This window comes from Aythya ferina (assembly GCF_964211825.1).
Source record: "Aythya ferina genome assembly, chromosome: 7".
In the NCBI taxonomy this organism is placed as follows: Eukaryota; Metazoa; Chordata; class Aves; order Anseriformes; family Anatidae; genus Aythya; species Aythya ferina.
The window spans coordinates 26678510-26705728 of record NC_140302.1 but is presented as its reverse complement, the minus strand read 5'-3'; the positions used below and the strand labels follow the sequence as shown (position 1 = coordinate 26705728).

Here is a 27219-nt window from a genome sequence, read left to right as displayed (position 1 = left end):
TGCAAAAACACTATTCTGATAATGAAAAGGAAGGTTTGCATCTTCAGCCAAGGAAAAGAAAAGAAAGGACCATACTAAGTGCCAGATATAGAATGGATATATAGACTGGTAGAACAAAAAGAGACAGCAGAGAAAAGCCCAAGTTTTTTTAATAAGGCCAAATGTAGGATGTTACAGAGAAACAGTCTATGATGTTTGTTTGCCATTGGATACCACCACCAGTAGTAGCACTATATTAGACCTAGAACTGCTGTTTACCCCATTCGTACAAATACTGGGAGTCCTGTAAGAATCTGAAGAAATTTGTCAGCAATACTGTCAACGTAGATGGGATGGGACAGGAAAGGGTGAAACTGTTTGAGTCCCCTTTACTGTGTTAAACTAATACTGCAGATATAGGCATATAGTGAAAGGAGAACTAGACCAGTCTCTGGAGGAATCAGAACTTCTTCATATATTGGTATCTGAATTCACGTTGAATCATTTATCATTGGTTCAGCAGGTCAGAAGCAGGTTACTGACTTTATCCTGGGGAGAGATGGGATTTATTCCTGATTTTAGCTATAAATGTATCTTCTTATTGAGCTCTTTACCTATCATAGATTCAAATATTCAAAGAAATGTTGCTTTGTAGAGACCAAACTACCAATCAAAGTCAGAGTACTATCAGTTCTAGATTAAGTTGCCCATAGTTGTCTTGCTGAGTTTTGTCTTCCTTGAAAACCTGCAGTGATATAGCTGCTACAATCTAGATAACCTGTCCTGGAGTGGCACTATCTTCTTGGGTGAGTTTTTGCTAATTTTCAGTCTGAACTTTTGAACACTAACTTGTGGTTGCTTCTTTGTTTTACTGCCTGGTACAACCAAGAAGAGTTTGTCTTCTTTGTCTTTGTAACTCCCTCTGAAGTATCTGTAGGCTGATATTTGATTGCAACTTAGCCACTTCTTCTCCCAGCTAGAAGACCAGCTCTCAACCTCTCATTATAGGTTGGGTGCTCACTGCCTTGGTAGCTCTCCAGTTGTTAGACTTCCATGTCCCTTTTGAAGGGGGCCCAAACTAGAAATAGTACTCCATGTTCAGCCTTCCCAGTGCACTGGATTATTTTGATTTGTTTTGGTCCCCTAATGATGCTCTTCCAAAGGCAATGGAATATGCAGTTCGCCTTATTTGCAAAGAGAGAGAACAGCGTTGGCTACTTGGCCTCCAGTGCAACCCCCAGGCTCTTTCCAGTCAGTTGATTCTCAGCCTTGAGACTAGTGGTCCAGCCAATTTTCAAACCATTTATCAATCACCCAACTTCCTCAAGCTACCCTGATACTGCCATGGGAAATGGCATTATAATAGTCAAGTATTTAATAAGAGAAGACAATCATGTTAGTTAAGCATTATTTGTATTTGCTAAAGCAGTTTTCATTTTTCCTGGTTACTTTCTTGCCTTTCATGTGGTTGGAAATGTCCACAGCATACATTTCACTTATTGGTGGTGAAAACCTTCTGGGTATTATTGGGTTGCTTTAAAACAGTCAGGATGAAATGTGACGACTGCTAGGTCATCCCTGTGGTTATCATTCATACTGGTAGTGGTGAATGACTTCACCATGAGGTACACCTCAGGCTCCCTCTTTCTACCAATGCTTACTCGTTTAAAAGTTGTTACAATAAAGCTTATTTGAGCTCTAAGCTCCAGCTCAGTTTTTCTTTAGCTGTAAGCTCAGAGCACTTGCTGAGTTTGTGCAGTCCTGGTATAAGTGCAATCCTTGCAATTCTACACTCAACTAAACTATGAAACCCAGGAGGGCAGCTTTCCAGGTTTCTGAGGCTGCAAAATCTGATCAAGAGAGCATGGCAGTTGGGAATTTCAAGCAGAAGATTTCCTCACCCACTATCTTCTGTGGCCTGGTATCGATGATGTGATTTTGTCTCATAAACTCCATTGTAATACCTAACATTGGAAAAGCACTCAGGAGTGTAGGGTGGGAATAGGTTGGTATCTTCAGATCATAGAGGGAGATGATCACCAGAAAACTGAAATGCAAGGCCAGCCCAGAGGAGCAGATGTCACTAGAGAAGAAATGGCATAGGTGGGATTAAATCACAGGACATAAAAACATAGTAGCAAAGAGGGCTGAATTCAGCTTCAGTATGGGTATTGTAGTTGTGCAGACACATGAGTATTGCTTCAGTACTTGTCTGGTAGTAAAAACTCATTTTGGGGAGAGTCACAGGCTCCCTTGCTCCCATGGCAAATCCACCCTTGGTTTATCACTGAAATTGTTGTGGAAAGCTGACCCATGAAGTCTCCACAGGAAATGCAGGAAGAAGGACTGGACCCAAAGAGCAAAGGGGGAGTTTGCACCATGGACTTTGCTGGCTGCAATGGGAGGGGATGATTCTTTTGGATCCTGAAGTGGAAGTGAATCAAAGGGTCAACAAGAGATTTTCCAGAGGAGAAAGATTCAGACAACTCCTATTGTCTCCAGAAAGAGCTGCTGGCTGATAAGCAGCACTAGAAATTTGAGTATAACAGTGCTTTAAGGAAACCTAGCACCAGGTGTGGGTGCTGAGTACCTTCCTGGAGTTAGAGGCAGTAACATTGATCAAATCTGCTTGCCACCCAGCTCTCCTTGCCAGATAAATTGCTATCTGAAAATTCCATCTGAGGATTTAGCAAAGCAAAATGGCTCTTTAAATTATAAAGTAGCAAAGTCTTGCACTTTTTGAGATTACTTTAAACCTCAGTCTTTGCAACAGGCTGCAGCAAGAGGGAGTAAAAGAACAAAAAGCCCTTGCTGTTAATATTTATGGCAACTAAAGCAAAATTGCATCACATTTGCAGATGAATGGGAGCCCCTGTTAAAAGCTGCAGCAGCTTAATTTTGGGATGGCACTGGTTTGGGGCTTCATTGTCTAGAATAACAAAGGAGAGCTTTCATGTTAATTAATTTAGAGGAATTATTAGTGTTAAAAATAAATAGTGCAGTCACCTTTCCAAAAATAATTGGAGTGAGGTAAATGAAATTCATTTGCAAGAAGATACAGATTTTATGTTATTTCAGTTCCAGATTTTTTCAAATATTTTTTCTTTGCCAGATACATTGTCCCTACATGAAGGCCTAGGACTGTGTTCTGATAATACCTATGTGCCATCTATATAAATATTGCTACAAAATAAGCCATGTAGATAAATAATTTCCATTTATTCAGTGAAATAAGAGGCACTTGGAAATGATGCATATAATTAATCACTCTTTTATTTAGAAAATGAAGCATCCAGAACCTATTTAGAAAAAAAAAAAAAAAAAAAAAAAAAAAAAGTCTGTGATATTTACAGTTTAGAGTCATTTTTTTCCCAAACACAGATTCCTTTTGGAGAAATTATGCATAATGTCTAACTACAGTATTCTTCACTCACCGTGGCTTGACAGGAATCAATGGAGCAGTGTTCTTCTTGGGATCCCTTCATTACACAGTCTTTACAGAGAAAACTGATGATTTAAAATGGGTGTAGATTTACAAAATCCTGATTATACAAATATTTACTACTGACGTATTTTACTGCTTAACCTAAAATATATTTGAGAGCAGGATAAACAAGATTATGTTATGTCCCTGCCCTATATTGAAAATTCAGCTGGTTCAGCCTACCCAATTCTGTTTCTTACTCTCTATCTTTCATTTCTCTTTTTCTCTTTCTTCTCCATCAAAGCTTAGGCATTTGCACAGTCCCTGAGGTGCTTCTGATGTGTAGAGTTCTATCACCTAACACCTTTCAGAAAACAGGAATCCTGTGGAACCAGGAAGTGTTTTGGGGCTGCAATTTCACATGTTCTGATTTCACAAGGCTTTTGTACAGATTTATGTCCTTGACCAAGACTATACTTCTACCTGTCTCTGAATCTGCCCATTCCTAATTGAAGATGTGTGTATTCAGTCATGTTTCCTTCTGTTCCTGCATCTCTACACAACACTATATAAGTCCTTAGGAAGATATTTGCTCCACTGCATCAGCTACCCAGAACTAGTATCTACTCCCTTAACTAGATTCCTGCCTGTTATTTCTGACCCCAAAAGTGAGAACTTTGCCAAACCTTCTCATGTCTGTGCAGCCTTTCCTTCCTTGTGGACATGGCCACAGAGCCGGGTCACTACACACCAGTGCTTTCCTTTGGCTTAGTGTATGAATTCAGCCCCCTCTGATAACAGCATAGGGGCCTACTGTAGCTCCCAATTCAGAGCATTATCCCTTACATCAAATGACAGGGGATTATTCTTGTGTGCAAAAGATTCTGGGTTCATATCTCTGATGACTCAATCATCACATCATCTATGGCAGAAAGATGGCTGGCAACAAGATTAGATTATGGCAATTCAAAATGTCTCTCTCAGATAAGTGCATACCATGAGCATTCAGAAGTACACGCAATCAGATTGTAAAACAGATGACAACATCATGCCCTGGAGACCAAGAGTATAAATAAGGATTAAACAAATTTAGGGAAGAGAGGTCCTCTATACCTACGGACTATAGGGTGCAAATGATGCTACTGGAATTGCCTAAACTGATGATTCCTGGAAAGAGGCATTAGGAAAAGGATCATACTGTTATCAACAGCACAGTCTTGTTGGAGGCCTGCAGCTAGTGGTGTCTCCCCATGGGTCAGTACTGGGTTCAGTCTCATTACTTGTCCTCCCACTCTACTCAGCCCTCATGAGGCTAGATCCAGTACAAGAGAGACATGGAGCTCCTGGAGAGTCCAGGGGAGGGCTACAAAGATGATCAGGGGACTGGAGCATCTCTTATGAGGAAATACTGAGAGAGCTGGGCCCGTTCAGCCTTGGAGAACAGAAGGCTTTGAGGGGATCTTATCTATGTGTACAAGTATCTTAAGGGAGAGTGTCAAGACAACAGGGCTGGACTCTTTTTGCTGGTGCCCAGCAGTGGGACGAGAAGCAACGGGCACAAACTGAAACACAGGAGGTTCCATCTGAGTATGGGGGGAAAAATTTCTTTACCATGAGGGTGAGAGGACACTGGAACAGGTTGCCCAGAGAGGCTGTGGAGTCTGCTTCTCTGGAAATATTCAAAGCCCACCTGGATGTGATCCTGTGCAATGTTCTCTAGGTGGCCCTGGTTGGCAGGGCGATGGAATAGATGATCGCCAGAAGTGTCTTCTTACCTCAGCCATTCTGTCATTCCGTGTGATTCTGTGATATCTCTTATATCCACAGACAGCAAGAGAAATGCTGGAAAAAGAAGTCCTCAAGCTGTAACCACTGTTTTCTCTCCATGACTGACCCTTGTGTGCATTTTCTTAAGAGCTCTGCAGGTACGGTATATTCACAGTATATTCACAGTATATAAGGTGTGTTTCTTCCATTAACCTTAGCCAGTACTTGACATACAGACCTCTATTAAAAGCAAAGATAATCCCAGGAGAAATTTCCTGACTTCTTGTTCATTTCCTCCTTCCAAGTTCTTCACACATCTCTTTGAATTTCACTGCTTTAAATTAAAGACTCATTAAGAGACCTGTCCTAGGAAGGTGTCACTCTTTAGTGTATCCATCTGGCATTTTATGGAAGATAGGGATTGGGTTGATAATCAAGTCACTCCAGCTGCAGTCCTTGTTGCCTGGCTGATCATGCTGCGACAGTTTCCCCAAATTATACAGCAGAAGTAAAATTCACTGGCCTTTGTGAAGAGCTTTGGTCTTAGTAAAGGAAAGGAGCTGTTTAAGTACAAAGTGTTAATTATTATTACCAACAGGCTGTAACTAATAGTAACCATTTAGCTGGGAGATATGGAAACAGGTATGCAGTTAATTGGTTTAGAGTAGATTTAGCTGAGGTCTGATGGTTACACTGCAGACAATCCATCATTGTTGTAAGCAGCATGAAGTTATGCCCAGCCTCAATTATTGTAAGTCTCCCTTTGTGATCTTGTGCTAATATCCCAAGACATGTCACCAGTGAGCATTTGAGCAAAATCTCTAGAAGAATGTGGAACAAATCTGTAAATCTCTTTCTGAAATGCCCTGCCAAAAAACATAATAAAGTCTTGCATGTCAGGAAGGAAACATTAAAAACATTAATTAAGAAATAAACTCTTCTGAAAATCAAATGGGAATGAGTGAGGACAGCCAGATGGGGATCAAATAAAATTCCAGTGGAAGAGCCTTTCCAGATTTCCAGTCTTAGAGAGCATGGTCACTGACATGTTTCCTTTAAAACTCAGGCCCCTGTCCTGCGGTGTGGGCAGGCACCCACAGCACTGCCCGCAGTAATGGACCAGTGCTCCCAAGGCCTGGAGCAGACCAATCCCCGCAGTCTGGATTCGGTGATCTGCTCTGGCTACCACTTGTAACAACACCCTGGAGAAGATATCTAGTGAGAGGGAGAGCTCAGCTCCTGGGGAAGAAATTGCTGATCCTTGAGAGGCAGCTAGAGCAGCAAAGATTTTTTTGCTGATAAACTACCGATGGAGAAGCCCTCCCTTCCCCACTTCCCATCTCAACCGCTGTCATTTAATTTGCAAAAGCTTGTCCCTGTCCCTATCAGCATTTATTTAAGTACATCTCTGCTGCGCCTGAGTGATTTATCTAAACATTGGCAGCTACTGTAAGTGACGGAACAGCAAAGCAGTGGCAGAGGAAGGAGTGGAGAGGTTGAAATGTGACTTCCCTCTTGTGAAATCAAGCACAGGTGACTGTTCCGAGCAACTCCAGTGTATTTACATCAGTCACAGGCAGAGAGAAAAAAAGAAGGCATTTCAGAGCCTGCTCAGACATTTGAGACCATTTAATTAATCAAATTAAAATATTTCCCCTTGGAGGACTATACATGCATGTATACACATGTGCATGCATTGCTGCTTCACTTTACACGTTTGCTCCCCATCCCTGGGTGGTGATTTTAATACATCAGGGCTTGGGAGCGGGTCTTAGGGCTTTGAACTGATGGTAATCAGATGTGTGCGTGAGTGTAAAAGTTGGAATAAGTCCTCCTGGAGTGTGTGTGTGCGCTGTGCATGTCAGAGAGAGGCAGCGAGCAGCCAATCGCTCAAGAAACACACGCGGGGCGTCCTGATGGGGTGGCTGCAGGAGGAGTGTGATGCACAAGCGGCCAAGTGAGAGCGAGCAGAGAGAGAGCGAGCGGGAGAGGAGCGAGCTGCGACTTCCACAGAGGCAGCCGGGAGGAATCACCAGCCGGGATTTGCTCCTCTCTCTCTCCCTCTCTCTCTGACTTCAATTCAGCTCCTCCCCCGTGTGGTTGTGGCTTTCCCTTCCATCAAAAGCCTGATCAGCAACGCCAGTCTTGAGGAAAAAAAAAAAAAAAAAAAAAAAAGAAAGAAAGAAAAAGAAAAAAAAAAAAAGAGAGAAGGAAAAAAAAAAAAAAGAGAGAGAGAGAGAAAAAGAAAAAAGTACAAAAGAAGAAAAAGAAAACAAGAAAAAAAAATCAGGGAGAAGAAAACAGTCTCCCTCCCCCCTGGCTGCATCAAACACAGCAGAGTCTGAAACTTTATGGAGTTCTTGCTGTGTTTACCCCGCGGTGGGTAAATCAGCAGCACCCTGCTCGCTCGCTCCTTCCTGCTCTTTCTCCCTCGCACTCATCAGCAGTCAGCAGCGATGGAAAAAGTTGCTGGCTGGTACCCAGCCTGGCACGTTGCTCTCCTGTACTGGACATGGCTTTTCCTCTTCACTTTTGGCTTTACCGGTGCAGAAATAACTTGCAGATCCTGCCATTCCCAGGTGAAGCCGCAGCATCAACATCCGCAGCAGGGATTACTAATGCATTTGAGGACCGACAGAGGAGAAAAGGAGCAGAGGAGGTTCCCGGGGGAGAAGGGAGGTGAGAGAGGGCAAGGGGCCGGGATGGATGCGGAGGATGCCGGGCTGCAAGCGCCCTTCGACCCTGTCCTCTCGGGGGCCAAAATCAGCGGCTGGGAGACCCGGACCTTGACGAGGGAGCCCGAGAAAGTGGCCGGGGAGAGCCGGCCCGGAGAGGCGGCGGCTCCTGCGGGGGACCATCGCCGCCGGGGCCGGGGTTCGGGCCGGCGGCGGCGGGGCCGCAGCCCCCGGGGCACCGCGGGGCCAGGCGGAGCCGCGGGGAGGGAGCCGGGGGGCTCCGGCGCCGCCCGCTTCGGGCTGGAGGAGCTGCGGCTGGGCAGCACCACCTTCGCCCTCACCGGCGACTCGGCGCACAACCAAGCCATGGTGCACTGGTCCGGCCACAACAGCAGCGTGAGTACCGGCTCGGCGGGGCTGGGGGCGGCGGGGCTGGGTTTTGACTTGTTTCCCACCCCCATCCCTTCTTTTGTTTTCTTTTTATCTTTTTTTTTTTTTTTCTTTTTTTTTTTTTTTTTTCTTTTTCCGGGTGGGGTGGGATGGAGGAAGAGGAGGAGGGGGCTGCTGGGTTTTTCTTCTTTAGGGGAGATTTTGCTCAGTTCCCGGGCGCCGCGGATTGGCTTCGCTTAGCAGTGTGCAGTGGGGCAGAAGTGCCTCAAAAGGACCATTCTTCTGGAGCAAAAAACTTTCCGCCGCCCGCCCGCTGAGCACAGCCCCCTCCAACCCCCTTCTCCATCACCCTGGAGGCAGAGAGGGATAAACCACTACTACCACCCACGGCGGGGAGGGGAAAGGCCGGGAGACCCATCCCTTGCACCCCACCTGCACCCCAGGGTAACCCCTGCTAGGAGCTAGGGAGGCTCTGATGGGAGGGAAGGGGGCCTGGGAAAACTCCTGCTGCTGCTGCTCCCCTTCCTCCTGGCCCTTGGGCCCATGTCAGCCCAGGGCTTGGCCCCATGCCGTGCTGGTGGTGAGATGTTGGCTGGCTCAGGACTTCATCTCCGAGGTGCCTCCGTGCAGGGATCAAAAATGTTTTTTCACCCCTTGTCACCAAGGTGTTAAAATGAGGCAGTTCTTGTCTCCTCCCCGTGACCCGGACCTTTCTCACGAGTAGTGACAGAACGGCTCTGACATGAGCCAAGCAGAATGAAATCAGGCAGAGAAATAGGGGACAGGTTTCCAGGCTGGAGCAATAGTCGTGGCGTCAAAGTTACCAAGTTAACTTGAGCCCTGTGGCTCTCCAGCCTGTTTTGTGGAGGTAACCTGGAGCCATTGGGCTGGGGCTTGGGTTAAGCAGGGCGAGTTGCCTGGCTTGCTTTCTGCCTGCCCTTAACTCTGCTCCTGGGCTAGCAGAAGCAGGGGGATCCAGCTGCCTGAATGCTCCAACTACTGTCACAGCTTCTGCAAGACAGCAAGCAGAATGCTAATAAGAGGGACAGGGATGCCAGCGTGACTTCTTGTTGGCCCATACAACTTCCTGGGAGAAAGGGGAACTTGGGCTCCTCTCCTCTGGGGTGTCTGCAGCTATAAAGCCAGAAGATTTCTGGCTGCCTGGCACAAACCCTTTGCCTGCCTTTCAGCTTTTAGTACTGGGAGTCTGGTAACATTTAGAAATAAGTCTGATCATTATGAATTCTTGTTGGTATAGATTGTATTAAGGCATAACAGTCACCCCATTTAGAATTAACATGGACGTCATAAGCACCTCACTGTGGGGTTCAGACCTAGTTAATTGAGACGTGGTTTTATGGGCTCATCAGGAGCTTTTTAATCAGTTAATTGACAGAGGAATACTTGTTATCTCCATTTTGAAGGACTTTCCCCTTTCTTCCCAGCTCAGCTAGCCTCTCTCTTACATAGTCGTGGTAACAGAAATTGCCTTGTAGGAACTCTGGTCTTTTCATACAGATTGAATTGAGGCTGACACTGGTTTAAAGAGACCCATTTGCTAAGAAAAAGCTGCTGATATAAAAACTCACACAGCAAGCATCAATTTTCCTGCTCTTTTAATACAAGGATGTTTCATACCTACATTTATCAAGGCATTATTATTATTTGTGCTTTTTATTATACATGTGCCTAGGCACACACACATATATATATATATATAAAAGTATGTATGTTTCTGCCCTCTGTGGTAGTATGAACTATTAATACTAAGGATGGATTTACTTGCTGAGCGTGTTGATGTAGAAATGTTTCCAGGGAGCTGTAGGGAAATGTGCTGCTGCTGCTGTCCTGCCCAAAGAGCCCTGGGTGGTAGTGTGTTTGGGGAGGTCACACTCCCACCTTGCTGCTGGGCACCCTGGCAGCACTGTGCTAGCTTGTGCTGTGGCTGCACCCCCATCACAGCACTTAATGAAGCTGGGCCCAGCAGGAGCTGGATGCACGACAGGTTTATCTGTGCTCAGCTGAAGCAACAGTGTTAGCTCAGTAGGTATTCAACGTGGCGCTGACCCAGGGTGTCTGCAGGGAGCTTTGGGGCACTCATCTGTGAAGGAGCTGGGAGCAGGAGGTAGGTTAGGATGAAGTGTTTCCTTTCGTGTGCAACGTGTATAATCCTGCCTGTACGGGGGTGGCAGAGGATCCCGTGGTAATGTTTGCAAGGGATGCTGTGTAACCCCAGCGCCCTGGCCGCACTCCAGCAGCAGTAGCTGCCAGCTTCCTGCCTGTGTTTCCCCACCATGGCAGGTGGATGCAGCACACCTCATTTTCATTCTAATGGGCTCTGCATGTGCTGCTGTTAAACAGCTTTTGCCTTTCACCCAGGCATAGGGGCACTATGGAGATGATCATAGTTTGCAGCATCTGTGTGAGTAACAGAAAAAGCCAAAACAAAAGGCAAAACCATCTGAGCTCCCTTTAGATGAAAAAAGCTTGAAAATTAAAGCACTGCCACCACTAATCTACTTATTTTTTTTAAGTATTATTATTATTATTTATTTTTATTTTTAATATACCTGATTCTGCCAACCTCAGTCTGGTTCCCTGTATCCATATTTTGGTGGTGCTTTGGATACAATTTCAGTGCTTCTGATGGAGGGGAAAGGACCCCTGAAAACATCCCTGACTGCTGTAAGAGATTGCATTTACCACTTCTCTGGGGCCAGGCTGTGGTGTACCATCTCACCAATGGCATCCTGCTCTGAGGCTGGACTTGCTGTATGCTTGGCCACAGGTGCAGCAAAGGAAATAAGTAGTGGTCTGAGGCATCCACACATAAGTCCACTGACATAAATAGTCTTACCCCTGCAATCCTTTGGGGCCCATCAGTGACTGTAGGTACTCCCCAGACAGCTCACCCTCCAGCACAATATCCATGCTGTCCACCTGACAGCAGTGCTTGGAACAGCATGCAGTTTTGTGAGGAAAATGCTTTGGCACGGTGGAGACCCCAGGTCTTTGGCAGTGTCTAGTTCACACCTGAAGGGACACACTTCAGGTGCACCCTGGTCCCTCCTGTCTGTCTTGGCTCGTTCACCAGTGCTCTCAATATATGCTCTCCAGAGGACAGCACAGGTGTAGGGAAACTGGATTGTCAGAAGACTGATGAGAATGAAGCTGGGAATGTATCCAGTGTTGTACAAAAATGCAAACAGTCCTCAGGCTTTCTCTGACTCCAGTGGAGGTGAGACCACACAGGCCAGCTGGCATGGTCTGGCATCTCCACAGACCTGAACTCTTTCAGCCTGCAAAACAGAATAGAGTGGCTGCAGATAAATTGGGTGCTGGAAATAGTCTTTAGCTTGTACTAAGTCCCAGACTGTCTGGGAATGATCCAGGAGGGTGTTAACTGGCCCATGTTAGTACCATTGCTTAATTTACTTACATCTTAAAAGTCTTTCTACTAGCCTCCATAAAAATCGGAGTATTAGACACTATCAGATAAAACCTTCTTCAAACATCAGCTACAAGACACACAAGTGAGATCTCCCGGCTACTTGCACCTCTGAGGAATTTCATCATCATTGTGGAAGCTGGCAGGTTTCCTAGCTCGCAGAGATATCAAGCGTGCTTCCTGATCTGGTATATCCAAACACTGTAGATTTGAATTCCCCATAGCCCCCTTAATGCTGTGCTACAGAGTAGGAGAAAACAGCTAGCAGAAATTTCTGTGTGGAGCTGAAAGAGATTTGATTTTAACAGAGAAGCAACTCTCAAGGAAACATCCATTATGATCTTTTGGGATAGAGATGCTTCTCAGAGCTTCTAAGAAACCAAGACTGCTTTTGTCCTAGGCTGGCTCAGAGTGAGATTAGTGCCTTACTTATTCATTTGAAATGTACCCTGGAGAAAGAGCAAAAAAATGGAGGTCATAAAGTAAGAGAATACGAGGAGGAGCCTTGATGCTACAGCTTGTGCTATAATGTGGTTCTGTGAAGGAAAGCAGCATGGGCTTCTCATTCCCTTTACAAGGCAGTCTACTGTTGCCTTGCTCTGGAGAGAATTTGCCCTCCTGGGCTGGACTCTGGTTTAGATCTCAAAGTGGCAAAGAATGTGAGAATGTGTCCTGCTGTATGCCTAGGGTTTGGCTTTTGCATAGTCACCCAGCACTTACCTTCTGTAGCCTTGGATATCTTTAAGTAGTAGTTTCAAACTTCTGTGTTTTACGTTGCTGGAAGGGTAGAGCTGAGCTTCTCTTAGGACTTCCATAGCAGAAGATCCTCAACAGGCTGTTGGAGATGGGGAATGGACCAGATGCAAAGTAACCTGACAAGGCAATTTTTATATTCCATCCATAGTAGGAAATCAATATGACTGATGGGTCCAGTGCAGCATGAAGCCTGCAAGGTCATTGTTGTTGTTGTCATGTGATTACTCTATAAAGCAGGGGAAGAGTTAAGTCTCCTATGCGAAAGCTTTTAGACAAGACAAAACTCTACATTAGGTATTACTTGCAAAATTTTACTTGATGTTGTTGGTAGGACAAACTGATCACAGGTAAAACAATAATAATGCTTCTATATATTTCTAATGCACTATATTTGTTCCCGTGCAAAGTCATTGTGAATAACCTGATGTTGCTTTCATTTGAAACATTCAAACCTATTTATAAATTAAGAACTTAAGGAACAGTACAGGGCTGTAGCAGATATTGCATCCTACTGCCCTAAACTGATCAAACTGTGTCATATAAACAGTTGGGTTTCCTTCCCTCCTATTGCTTTCCTCCTTTCTGGATGGCTGTTCCAATTCTAATTCTTCTGGTTGTTGGAAACTTCCCTCTGATTTCTATTCTAATATTGCCATTGGGCATTTTAGATATGGTTTCTTTTTTTTTTTTTTCTTTTTTTTTTTCTTTTTCATTTGTCTTTGTGCTTTTTAATTAAAGCTATTTTCCCTTCCTGGCACTTACGCCCCCTGGAATTATTTTACAGGCAGTGCTTGTATTCCTTTTCAGCCTCTAGTTTGCTAAATCAAGCAAGCACTGCTCTTTCTTTATCTGCTTGTAAGACAGATTGTGGAAAATGAACTGTGAATTTCTAGGAGTCAGGTTCCCCAGAGCTTGAATTTGAATCAGATTTTTGCTTTTGATGAAGAGAATTCCATGTGGATGATAATGAATGTATTCACTTTTACCAGTGAGACAGAAAAGGACAGTAAAGGCATGGCAAAATTATCTGTGAATGCCAGCATTCCTCTGCTCTGACCAGAATGTGGAATCGATCAAAATGTCACTTCTCACTCCGAGACTTCTTTGCTCAGCTGCTGTGCTCATGCATCTGGCTGTAGTTAGTGCTCTCTCCTTCTCTTGCTGGCAGAGCTGTGGCTCCAATGTGAAATTACCAGAGATAGATGAAGAACCTGCCAACATTGTCCTGCCAGTGACCAGCATTATGTTGTATAACACCACTATAGCCCATTGCTCCCTTCCACCCGTAGTGATTGCATTATTATAAAGGAGGAGTTTTAAGGAAATTAATACAAGTGTGGAGCCCAGATCCAGCTGAGTGGTGAAACCCATGGTGAGGAATGACCCTGTTGTCAGCCGCTTTGCATTTAGATTGGTTCCTAAGGTGTGGGAAACAGGTCCCCCCCAAAAAAGATTCATTTAAGTAGGATGCCTGCATTAAAATGCTTCAGTGAAATATAATGTGTATTTCTTATATATTACAACAATATATAATAGTATTAGCAGTATAATGCACCAGATGCTGAGAGGCTTTCAGGCTAATCTCTTGCTGGAGCTAATGAGACTATATTTAGGAAGAGATGAGTAAAAGTGGGGAAACAAACATTAGGATTTAAACTGGAAAGAATCAGGTCAAATTAAAGTATTATTAAAAGTCCCATGTTTCAAACTGTGTTTCTCTATCAATCATAAAATAATTTATATCCATTCAAAAATATGAAGCCTCCTTTAAAAAGAAAACACAAACCCTCAGTAAGAGGAAACACCAAAAAAATTCACTGTAACTTTAAACTGGGCTTTTATTTTTCAGCTTTTTTTTTTTTTTTTTTTTTTTCTTTTTTTAATTGGGGAAAAATACACCAATAGCCAAAGTATTTCTTTCTTCTATGTTGCAATCCATCTCTAGGTATATTTCTTGACTGTATAATACGTAGGCTTTTCATATACAGAAAATGAAATAAAATACGTGGGAAATGGTAGCCACGCTTCAAGAGAAAGCAGTGGGTGAAAGAGAATTTGTGAGAACTAGAAGAAAAGCTTGTCGTTGTCTGAATCTGGTCTCTGTAAAAGTGTTTGAGCGATGGTGAGGAGTTTCCACCCAGACTGACAAGTGGGATATGCAAATCCCATCATGAGGGAAGATTAAGGAGAATAATGGAAGAGCTCTGACAGTTGCAGCTGGCATTCATGCAATATCAAGAGGCTATAAACTGTATAAAGCAATGAGGTTATAGTTTTCAATCTTCCTAATAATGTACTTTATAATAGAAAAGGGTTTTCTTCCTTTCCTCCCGTTTTTGAATAAGTATTATTTTTTTTATTATTTCTCTGACCTGGCAATCATGATAAGGTCTAACCAGAGGGGGAAGCAAGGAAGCCAGAAGTCATCATCTCATTCTGGGGAGTTAGGGACCTTGCTGACCCATTCTGCTGTAATGCAGCTTTACATATGAAGGGCTACTTAGGCCTTGGACAGTCTTGCATCCAGTAAGTAGGAAGTTTCTTAATATGCCAGACTGAACACAACTGTCATGTGCACAGCTCCAGTGAGTTGAGTGAAATGGCCCCATCAAATACCTTTCCCTCCGGAAAATGCTGTAGCTTGGACTGAACATTTCAAAGGTTCATACTAATTTCTTTTTTTTTTTTTTTCTTTTTTCTCCAAAGCTCCTGATAAACAGCAAAAATATTGAAAAAAAATATAGCTTTTTTTTTTTTATTGTCTTGTTTCCGGGAAGCATTTTAAAATATGGATTTCCATTTTTTTATTCGATGTTTAAAAATGATCTAGCGATATAAAAAGTCTTGGTTTTGTCCCACACAGAGGCATTTAGTGACATTTGTGATGACCTAGCCTCTAGCTGCTGCTACACAGAACAAGGGTGTCCTGTGGGTCCTGCATCCTACCTGATCCCCAGTTCTGGGAGTTGTAGAACATCACAAATTACCATATTTTCCTTTATTTGAAAAACTGATATTATCCTAAAACATGTTTGTGCTGGATGCTGTTCATCCAGACCAAGGCTACGCGCAAGTTTTCATTTTATATGAGGAGAAAAAAAACACAGACTGACACAAGGCACTTCTTTTCTCTCCGTTTTTTCATATCTGGCCAGCAAACCAAAAAATCAATGACTCCCGCAGCTCTAATTGACATTTCTATGTTAAATTAAAATGTGCCTTGATTCCAATTCAAATGGCAGCATTGGGTGATAGACTAATTATTTTGGAATTTTAAATGCGTGTTAAAGTTGATGCAGTAAAATGATTTTTGTGCCATTTGCATTTTTTGGCTGTCCATCTTAAATCAAACAACAGTGAACATGAGAGCCCTTAATCTCTAATTCTCAGTGCTGGTAACACAATAACACTTTTACTTGGTATCGCACTTTCTTTCCTTTGGGAACATAAAAGGAAAGTACTTTGAGAAGGAACAAGATATTTTAGGATATGTCCTAAAACATGATTATTTTAGAGGCTCTCCAAGAACTTAATTTAGCCTCACATCATGTTCTTAAATAAGGGATTGATGTTCTTCCATGATAACACAACAGGACTCGAAGCTGCCTCTGAACTTTTCCCCTTCGCGCTGCCATGCCAGGGACATGCCAAGGGCAGGTTTGGGCTGAGCTGTTGCTGACATGGGGTGAGCAGGGAGGAGCTGAGGAAAGAGGTAGAGATTTAGGTGTGTAGTGGGGAGAAGGTGGGAATAGGTAGACCTATTTCTGCTGCCATAGAGGGATGTCAGTGCCAAAGTTCAGCTGTGGGCAAAACCCCACTCTGTGAGCAGCTTGCACTGGGGCAGGGTCTCCTGTGCTGTGGTGAGGGGCAGAAACACTTCTGCAGGGGCAGAAAGATGAAGGAAGTCACAGATTGTGTGAATTTTCTTTTCCTTGAAGGAAAACTCAGAGTGAGCCCAAATGTAACACCTCAAGCAAGCAATGGAATGGTGGGACTGACCCATGTTGTGTTGCTGGGCAATGTGGTGATGAACCTCAAGGCAGGATGAGGAGAATGCAAAGACCACATAAGACAGCAAATTACAGGATAACAGCAAACCTCACCTGCTTTTATCCCCGAAGATGAAGTCCTCAAAAATGATGATGATGACTATTTATTTATTTATTTATTTAGCCACATAATATTGCATTCCCTAATGCAGAAGCAGAAAAACAAGACAGATACTCTTGGACCAGCTGAGCTGGCAGAAATACCAAAGTCATAAAGATATGGCTAGTGCTTGGAGAGGGCAGCTGAAATGCATTTATCAAAGTGGTTTGCAGACTACCAACAAGAGTAATAGTCCAGTGCCCTGTGTATCACTCCTTAGCAGACCTCATAACCTAAGAGCCCATCTGTGGAGTCTTTCTTGCTTTGTGGAGATATATTAAATCAAGAGATGAAGGAAGAGATGGAAGGCAATGATTTGCAGTTGTCATTTCAAGGCAAGCATTTTCCCAAGACATGAAAAAGCTGAGGATTTTGGGTGGAAAGTGACAACACATGAGAAGCTCTTAAAGTAAAGGTACAGCATTGGGTCTCCACTCAGTGTCAATGCTCACATCCTATTTGTATTGCCACTTTAGCTGGTGATTATTGAAAGATAACAGTGCCATGAGCTCTTGAAGATCTTTCACAGGCAGCCCTTCGGTAGGAAGTGAAAAGCTGTTTTCAAAAATCTTGGATTATTTAGATAACCCAACAGAGACATCCTATTTCTTTCCCCAAATGTTTCTCTTCCTCCTGTTTCTTCTCAACTCCCTCACTACATTCAAAGTTGAGAAAATAATTCAAGATAAATATTTTATAACAAATAACAAATCTCTTCATAAATTGTCCCTGCTCAATGTGTGTGTGTGTGAAGTATTCTTGAAATTCCTGACTCAAAAAGCAGATGGAAATTCCGTGGCAATGTGGGACTGGACCTCATTTAGTCATTTGGAATAGTCTTTGCATTGAATATTTTCATTTCACATCTAAGGTGTATTTTCAGTATCTGAAAGAGGTCATATGGTCCCTTTCTTTCTGTTTGTGTGACTGGGTCAGTATAAACCTTTATGAACAGCTATAATATTCCCTCCCCTGGCCAAGAATGTGGCCTATACCTCTTACTGAATGGTTTCTGAAAAATTCTACTGCATCTTCAAATGAATATTCAGGGACTTTATTTTTGAAGAACTTACCAATGCATAAGTGTAAATATTTTTCTGGGGTAAAAATCATACTTATTGTGAAACTCAAGCTTTATGTGCCAGAGAATATGAACTGAAAATTTAATTTGCTTTCTGTTGAATTTTAACTCATGTTTCCAAGAAAAAAAGAAAAGTTAGTTTTCTGTAGACAAAAAAGCTTCAAATTAATCATTATTGGAAACAAAATCAAACTATGGAAATGATTATCTGCAAATCAAAGTTAGGGCTTACTTTGATTACATGAAACAATAGATTTTTTTATTGGAGAGGCTAAACAGGTTAGAAAAAGTACATCAGCAAAACAGCAGATGCATTAACCTTAACACCAGAAAATATAGGTCTGTGGTGAAATATCCCTAGTTAGAGGAGTTTGGGGGATAATTATTCCTTGAGCTGTTTTTTGTTTTTTGGATAAGAATCACACCATGGGAAGGGACTGCACTACACCTCCTCCACTTCATTTGTGTGTGTTTCCACATCTCCCTAGATACATTAATGGGGACGGAGGCTGGGCTAGAGATACGAAGAATATAGATCTGTGTTTAGCTTGGATCCAGTGACTTAGCATCTCTACAGAAGAGCCACTGAAATTTAGTAATAACTACCTAGGCTACTGTAACCCAAAGAAGGTTTGATGCAGATCTGCAGTGCTGGTACAGCTGGTTCTCCTTTTGTCTTCATTTAAATGACAAAGGACTGTTTAATTGTACAGCTTCTGAAAAACAACATGAAACAAAACTAACCAAAGCATTCTTGAGCTCATCTTTTGGATGGAAAACTCCCACGTTCAGTGTGGCCTTCCATTTTATTGTCAGTTTTTATAAATTAACATTTTTTTTTTCAAAAACCTTGAAAAACTCCTCATCCTTCCCCCCCCCCCCCCAAAAAAAAGCAAAAAAAAAAAAAAAACAAAACACAAAAAACCAAACATATTTTAAAGTCATTCGATGCAACAAAAGTGGCTGATTCCAGCAGTCTCTAACCACAGGCTGTGCCCTTGGCTTTGAGCCCAGCAGGGCCCTGCTATCCCACCTGCAATGGAGGAAGCTGGGTTTTGGACACGAGTGGGAGCTGGAGCAGGGAGCCCAGCTCTGCGTTAATGTTCTGTGGGCTGGGGTCCTGCCATCTCTTCCTCCTCCACCACAACTCTGGGTTCTGAAATCACTGAAATCCCTGCTATCTTCATCATGCTGCAGGCTGGGATCTGTCAGATAGGCTCAGCAGCTCCCAAGCTTCCCTCCCATGGGAACAAGAGTTCTTCTTCTTCCTCCCTGCAAACCCCACAGTGCTTTGTCCTCCTCCTCCTCCTCTCCAGCCACCCACAGCCCTGCCTGTTGATGCTGTTGCCTGGAGACCTGCCTGTGATGGACAGCTCAGAGGGAAGCGATGATTAAACAACCTGAGCTGCCATCTGAAAGCAGCGATCGTTATTGTAATGTGACAAGTGGTGACAGTTGAGACAGCAACACATTCGGAGTGAGATTCCTTATAAAAAAAATAAAAAATAAATAAACACACAAGGAAAGTGCTGCACACACCTGTGTGTAGGCGTGCGAGTTCTGATGCTTTCTCTTGATGCAGAAGGACAAGGGGTGTCACGTGCTTCTTCTTTTTAATGAAAAATGAACATAACCCTAATAATTTTCCTGATGAACAGTCCAGCTCACTAGCCAACACAGCTTGCATTGACAGTGTCAAACATCTGGTGGGCCAAGGCAGCAATTAAATGGGGATGCTGCAGCTGCAAGTGTTAACGAGGGGTGGCTCTGCACAGCATCATTGTCCTCTGAGCTGCAGAGAGGCCATCAGCCCCTTGCTGACTGCCAGCAGGAATATCCTATGTAGAGAGAGCAATAAGTTGATGGTTGGGCATGAAGCTGGTGGTATTGCCGCATCAACCTGATGTGTCTCCTCCTGTCTTCCTGTTGGATGAGGTTCAAGGGTGAGTTCAGCATGGATAGGAAATGGATGTGGCTGTATTAAAATAGAGGTTAGTTCAGGGGATTGTGCATCACATCTTCCAGCATCAACTGGGACACTCCTGCCTTGTTAGCTTTCATTCACATCCAGGTTACATTTCATGTTAAGAGCCCTAGCTTTGTTTCAGAGAAAATCTGAAATTTCTCCTAGTTTTACTTGTCTCAAATTCTATACCATCTTCTCTGTTGGTGCTGCTTGTGATTAAGTAGGTGCACTTTACTGCCTATTAGTGAAGGATTCTCAGGTTGGCAAAGATTATTTTTTTTCTCTTTGATTTGTGTAATCTGCCAGCACTTTCTGATATAGATGAATGAAAAGTGTTATAGAAGTGTATTGTCATGGCTGCTGAACAGGGACTGGGCCATCTGGGTTTGTGTAGAGGACCACAGATTAACATTCAAATGCCACAGCTTTTTGGAGAAATGCAATCTGAAAGAATTCTTGCAGAGGAAACTTGAAAACATGACCAGATGTCCTGGTAAACCAGGACACTAAGAAGAAAATGTTCACTACTAGTTGGGAAACCTTAAGAAGGACTTGAACTTGGAGGATTAAAACTACTTTTGTGGGGAGGAGTGGGGAGCAGTGCTTGAAAGAAGGTAGTTCTGCAAACACTGGCTAGGAGCTCTCTGGATTTAGTCATTAAAGTTTCCTTAAGACCCAGGTCCCAGTCTCTATTTTTACCCTTTTAGGGAAGTGTTCCTAGAAAGAATATTGTTTCCTTCTTTCCCCAGCTCCCTTTGACTTTGCTCCTTCTAATGTAGCACAGCATTAGCTGGATTTGCCCTGAACTGGGATTGCAATAAACTACTAAAATAGCTAAGGAGCTGCTGGAAAAAAAAAAAAAAAAAACACATCTGAGATGTGGAAAAATTCAGCATCCCCACACTACAGCTATGTGAACCAATTTTGCTACCCTTCTTTTTTATTTATTTATTATTTATTTATTTATTTACATATTTTTAAAGAAAAATCCTCTCTCTCTCTCTCTCTTTTTTTTTTTCCCCTTGTTTTTAAGTGTAACGGGCTAGAGGACTTAGCTGTTGTCACTGTTCAAAACTCAGTGTAATGCTAATGCTTACCTTCCTGACTTTCCTGTGCATACATTATGTAGATACTCACAAGATTCAGTGGAGCAAATAACATATTCATGCTGATGGTTTGTCTGATTTGTGAATAAATTTGGAGAGAGGATATGAATGTTCTCGATGCTCCCCACTTGCTTCTCAGTCTCCCCTTAGTTTTATTTCAAATTGGAACTGATAATACTTCTTCTGTTCTGTCCTCCTTGGGTACTGGTATCTTTCAGCCCTCCTCAGGGAAATGGCACGGTCTTGACAAGATCATTACATATGTATTTTCACCACAAAGAACAACAGTGGGGGCAAGGTACAGCTTCAGTGCAGGTAAACATTGCCATTCTCTAAAAGCAGATTTATTTAAAGATATTCTGATGTTTCTTTGAACTTTTTAAGTGATGTTAAGTGTAGTGAGTATTTCTAGGAAATGTTTTGCTCTGGATTATCTGCCTATGCTTTGATGGTTGTTCATGTCCTTTAAAAATTGCTGTCAATGCCTGTGTTTAGTACAGCAGCACTGATTTTCTTCAATGTTATTCAAGTTCTTAAGGTAGATCTATAAGTAAGGCATCTGATTGATGGCTTTAAAGGGAAATAAGAAAACAAAACCCAAACTGCTTTACAGAGATCCTTCCAAAAAAAGCTAGGAAATCACCTGTGCTCCTGTCAGCCTGAAAGAGAATTAAACATGCACACACAAACACAAAAAGAAAATAATTTCATCTTCTGCTCTGTCCTTTCCATATCTCCATTACACCTGGCACCATCTCAAAATAAAAGAGCTGAGAAAGAATGTTAAGTCTGTGTCTGTGCTCCTTTTCTGCTCATGTATATCACTTTCACTCAGACGAAGCCAAGAGTTGCTTTGTGGCAAACAGAAGGAGAATCCATCTCTACTCCTTTCTAAAGCTGAGCTATTGAAATACCCAGCTGAAAGAGTCCTTTCTGGGAATGTTTGACACGGTAGAATTTGGTAAGAAACAAACCTTTATGAACAAGTAGAGGAGAGAGATACCTTGAGAAATTTTATGAGGAGCAGAGAATATAGTACAAAAGAAACAGCATCTCATTATGAAATGTTACTTGGGAAACCTGTATTTAATTCTCCATAGAGAAAGCTTTTTGTTTAAATAAGAGCATACTATATCATTCAACATATGGTGATCTTTGCTGAAGAGAGTTCAGAGGAAAGGAAAGATGTCTATAATTTGGTGGTCCTTCTTAAATATTTAGAATTGTATGGTTGACATCTGAACTTGGATGATACGATATAAATAAAATTTTAACCCCTTAGTAAATTTCTCTTTCTAATAAGATACTCAGATTGTCCGCAAATACAAATCACGTTATGCAGTAGCAGTGCTAGAAAATACTTCATGGTAGAAATACCTGATATAATGAAGTATGAGAATTGAATGCAATAACATCAGTCCTTCATAATAAGGACAAAAGAATATAGGCAGATGACATACACTTTTAAACATTCACCTTCTGTCTTGAGTTTACAAAGGACAGATGATGTCAGTAAAGTGAAAACACCACTGAAACACATAGAGCATTAAACGCAAGTACTAGAGCCACTTGGGCAAATAATGTCAACAGAAGAAAAAGAAAATATAGAAATGAGAAAATATTGTCAAAATCAGACAATTTCTTGGAGGTATGTCATTTTCAGTGACATTTGCAACACTAAAATATCAACCAAAATTGCCTGCATTATGGTAGTGTCAAAAACTGTACTGAGAAACATTCCCAGTTGATTTGCACTTTGGCACGAAGATTATGACAAAATATCAATGCTATGTCACGGACACATCTTTTATAGTGAATCTATAAGAATACATGGAGTATACGGGACACTATGTGATAATTAACCTCATTCCCTGGAGGTGTAAAAGTTCTTTGCTCCTCTTTATTCTTCCAGCTTTCCTTCCTGGAATGCACTTCTCCCCACTGGAGAGATTTTCTTTGCAGCTGTCTTCTTTTTTGTGCGTCTCCTTAGTTGCATGGTGGATGTCACTAGAGGATTTTTGCTGATGGTAACGAGTTCTTTGGGCAGAGGTTACTTCATTGAGGTGAGTAGACAGTAGTAACAAAGGCGATACAACCTTTTACTTTCTATGACAGTACTTGTAAGGTACGTTCTGTTATCAAAAGGAAGTGACTTGGTGCTACTGATTAACAGCTGAAACAGGCTTATTGCTATTCATTTTCATGGGAAATTTCATTGTCTTCTTGCTTGGGACAGAAACCAGACACCATCCCATCTGAATCCCTTACAGAATAGAAAATCATAGAATCATAGAATGGCTTGGGTTGGAAGGGACCTTAAAAATCGTCTAATTCCATCCTCCCTGCCATAGACAGCAATGCCATCCACTAATGAGATCAGATTGGTGAAAGACCCATCCAACCTGGCCTTGAACACCTCCAGGGATGGGCCACCCACAACTTCTTTTGTCAACATGTTCCAGTGCCTCACTACCCTTACAGTGAGTAAATCTACCTTATAAGGAGTCCTTCTCCATTCTTTTTATAAGACCCCTGTAAGTATTGAAAAGCCACCATGAGGTTTCCCCAGATCCTTCTTTTCTCCAGGCTGAACATCCCCAGCTCTCTCAGCCTCTCTTTGTAGGAGAGGTGCTCCAGCTCTCTGATCATCTTCATAGCCCTCCTCTGTACCTGTTCTAACAACCCCACATCTTGTGCTGGGGGCTCCAAACCTGGATGCAGCACTCCAGGTGGGGCCTCACAAAGGCAGAGTAGAGGGGGGACAATCCCCTTCTTCCACCTGCTGGTAACCCCTCTTTTGAGGCAGCCCAGGATGCAGTTGGCCTTCTGGGCTGCAAGCGTGCACTGCTGGCACATGTTGAACCTTTCACCCATCAGAACCCCCAAGTCCTTCTCTGCAGGGCTGCTCTCAATGAGTTCTTCTCCCAGTCTGTAATCCTGTCTGGAATTGCTCCAACCCAGGAGCAGTAGCTTGCAATTGTTACAAGCAAGCCAGCAAGCAAGCAAGCAAACAAACAAACAAGCAAAAAAAAACCACTATCCCCAGCTACAGAGGCTTATCCATTAGGCTACTCACAAAAAGCTGGATGCTGACACATTCAGACAGAGAATGTAGCTTGAAAGGTGTTTTTTAGAAGAATTGCAACATTTTCCACTTCCTGTAAAATGATCCTCATTGGCTGCTATACTGTTAGAGGGAAGGTAACTTTAATATCATTGCTTTTTGTTCCTAACACAGACTCAAGTTTACTCAGGATGGAAAGTCAAAAATGTGGCAGCTCAGTGTAGCTTAGCTAGCTGAAAACTCAAGGGAAGAATAGATTGCAAGGGAAATATCTGAAGATTCAAAGAACTGATTTTCACTCTTCTGACCCCTTTCACTGCTGAGCAGATTGACAACTGAGATCCTAAGGAATGTGGCTTACACCCAAGCAGGAGCCCTCCTAAAGGTGTTAATCATTGACCTTGTTTTTCCATGCAGAACAAAGAGATGTCATCTCCCTGATAACTACAAATCCTGTACAATAATCCTTTTACAGCACTGAAATGCTGTAAAGACAAATACTTGATTCTTGTCTCAAAGAACTGACAGTGTCACAGTTAGCCATGATCTGGGAGGCAGCTGTAGCCACTCCACTGCAGACTTACAAGGAATGCTCTGGATGGATTTGCACAGAAGTTGGCTAATTTGATTGCAGTTGTGCAGGAGGTATATGGTAACTGGTTGTTCCTCAAATGTATGAACAGGCAACAAGAAGCAGTAGGAATATAAGGTTTACAAACACATTGATTAATTGATCCTTTGACCCATAGTTTTTTTGTTTGTTGTTTGTTTGTTTGTTTTGTTTTGATTTAACTAATAATTTTCTAAAATGGAAATAATAAAAAGAGAATACAAACAGGAACAAACACTCAAAGTAATGGGCACTGGTGGTGGGGCATGATAAGAAGCACCTGAAGTTCAGGAGGCTCAGCTGGCTGCAATTCTCTGCCTTGCCAAGTGGAAGGAATAAGTGATTTAGGAAAGGAAGAGATAAGAGGAGGTGAAGCACAAGGGTAAGAGTTTTTTTTTTTTTGTGTGTGTGTGTGTGTGTATTTTTTTTTATATATATATTTATATATATATATATATATTATTTTTTTTTCCTGAGACTGTATAAAATTTTAAGTTGTTTAATGAAGAAAAAACTTTCTAGTAATTTAGTGAAGAAGCTGATTTGTAGTTGTTGTCAGTAAGTTTTGAAGAAACTGATTGGAATTAAAGAGTTGAGTGACCAAAACAACTGAGCTGTCTGAAAGAACTGAGCTGACCAAAACAATGCTGTCTGAAGTGTTTCAAACCAGTCAGGAGATGCTAAGGAAGGAATATGTCCTAAGCAGGTAGGAAGCCTCTGTTGTGGGGAGTGGTAACTGGAGAATGAGAGAAAGCTTGGCTAAATTTTGGGTGAGGTTGGGAAGGTGGTGTGCGAAGATGTTGCTTGGAAAGCTTGTGGAATAGAGTAGCAAAGTGAAATTGCTGATATAGCAGAAACACATGATAGTGTTGGGAAGTCAGGGTGGAGGAAAAATATTCTTGAGAAGTGTAAGAGCAGGAAATAGAAAAGGAAGAGACAATGCAGAGGCTGAGAACTGAGGTAATTTAATTGGAGTGATTTTTTTTTTTTTTTTTTTTTGGGGGCGGGGGCGAGGGTTAGTTTAAGAATTGTCTGACAAGAGATTTTAAGGGTGAAAGAACCCTTCGCTAGTCAAGATGCTTATATTTTAATTTATTTCAAAAAGAAGAACCTGAACTTCTGAGGACTATGGATTTTCTGTTGGGGATTTTGAACTTAAATGCTATGGAAGTATGGGCTGGTAACAAAGACAAAAAGAGGAAAAGAAACAGGTTTATAGTAAAGAAACCTGGTTATGCATTGATAAGTTCCATGTTGCTTGTGAAACTCAGCCCAAGTTGCTGAATTGGAAAGAGATAGATTGCCAGATATCAACATTGACTGACAAAATTAATAGCTGGGAGACATACACAGTTGCTGGAGGGTGGGACATAAATGCAAGAGTTTACCTAGAACTAGTTTTCTGTGCTGCAAGCCCTCCTGTATGTGCTGTGCAATTTGTTCTCAGCATCTTGGAATGAAAGTCATCTCTCACTCTGCCACCACCTGTGGAGGTTTGACATGAGCCAGCAAGCAAGTTGCCTGATGCATCTGTTTTAACTGTATTTCAGTGCTTAGAGTTTTAACTATAATACGTGAACAAGGCCCTCATAAAAGACATACGTAATTACACACATTGGTATGGAGACATTTTGCCAGAAGAGATGTATTTTATTTGCTTTCTTGAATTTGGCAGGGGATGGCCTTACTGTTTGTAGTGGTACAAGTTCTTATAGCTCAGAAATGAATGAAATAAGTGAGACTACAAAAGGCTGTAGCCTGGTGACTTCTTATTATTTAGAAGGATGGTATAAACAAAACAGAAGGCCTTTAGTCCCTCCTGTATCTTTGTGGAAAAGCTATTAGGAACAAGGGATTCCCCAGGTCTCAGTGGGGAGTTTTGATGGTTCATTTTTGCCTTTTGAGCATGTAGCCTTGAAAGTGAGCTCTCCTACAGCAGTGATGAAATCACAGTGGAATATTTGCTGCTCAACCTGGACTTGAGACTGAGAACCCAGGTACAGGAGGTTGTAACTCATCAGTTGATGAGTAGCAATGTCATAAGCACTCTTGGCTTGAAGCAGACCTGAAGTAACTGTATATACCTTAACTTGTGCTGAGAGGCATTTAAATACTCTTCAAAGGTGAGGAGCCCTCATGTGGACAGTTGTCACAGACCAGTTTATGTGTGGAAGCTCCTTCAGTGGTCATAGTGTGAGATACTTCATTTAAATGCTCAGATTTTCCAGTTGAAGTTTTCACAAGTCTGCCTACAGAAGTTTGTGTTAAGATACTGATATTTGTGCCTTTTTTTTTTTTTTAAGTTGTTGTTGGCAGCATGTAACAAAAAGTTGATTTTAAATGTGTTGGTATCTTATAAAAGTAAAAAGAGTCAGTTTCTAGCACCTGATACCCAACAGCATCTCATCTCAAGGGAACTGGCAGTTTCTGGCTTCACCAGAAATCATAACCCTCCTTACCCTCCTTATCAACTGCTGATTTTCTCTGGTTTCTCTGAGAGGTGGTTTCTTCCATTCCCATTGACTTTTTTTTTTTTTTTTTTCCAGTATTCCACCCCATTCATCTGTGTAACTTCTCTAACTTGTGAAAGTGAAATACAGCTTGGCTTGTTTCCCTTGAGGATCTGCCAATGCCCAAATTAACCCACAAATATCTTCTTTCTAGCCAATGTTTTGGCAGGAGACCTTCTGTCTTCATACTGCATATTGCCTTCTGGAGAGTAGAATGGACAGATCTCGCATTACTGTTCATAGTTCATTTTAGATTCTTAAATATGAATTTTCAGGTTAAAAGGTTTTTTTCAC

At 42.2% G+C, this 27219-nt stretch overlaps 1 protein-coding gene across 5 annotated transcripts in view; it reads left to right on the top strand.

Annotated features, from left to right (window-relative positions):
* Positions 1-7453: 7453 nt before the first annotated feature.
* Positions 7454-27219, top strand: part of SORCS1 (sortilin related VPS10 domain containing receptor 1) — a 287728-nt gene continuing 267962 nt past the window's right edge. For all 5 annotated transcript variants that reach the window (XM_084525016.1, XM_084525015.1, XM_084525014.1 and 2 more), the window contains exon 1: positions 7454-8241. In XM_084525016.1, coding sequence (XP_084381142.1) covers positions 7627-8241 — 615 coding nt within the window. In that variant the 5' untranslated portion in view covers positions 7454-7626. The remainder of the gene's footprint in view (positions 8242-27219) is intronic.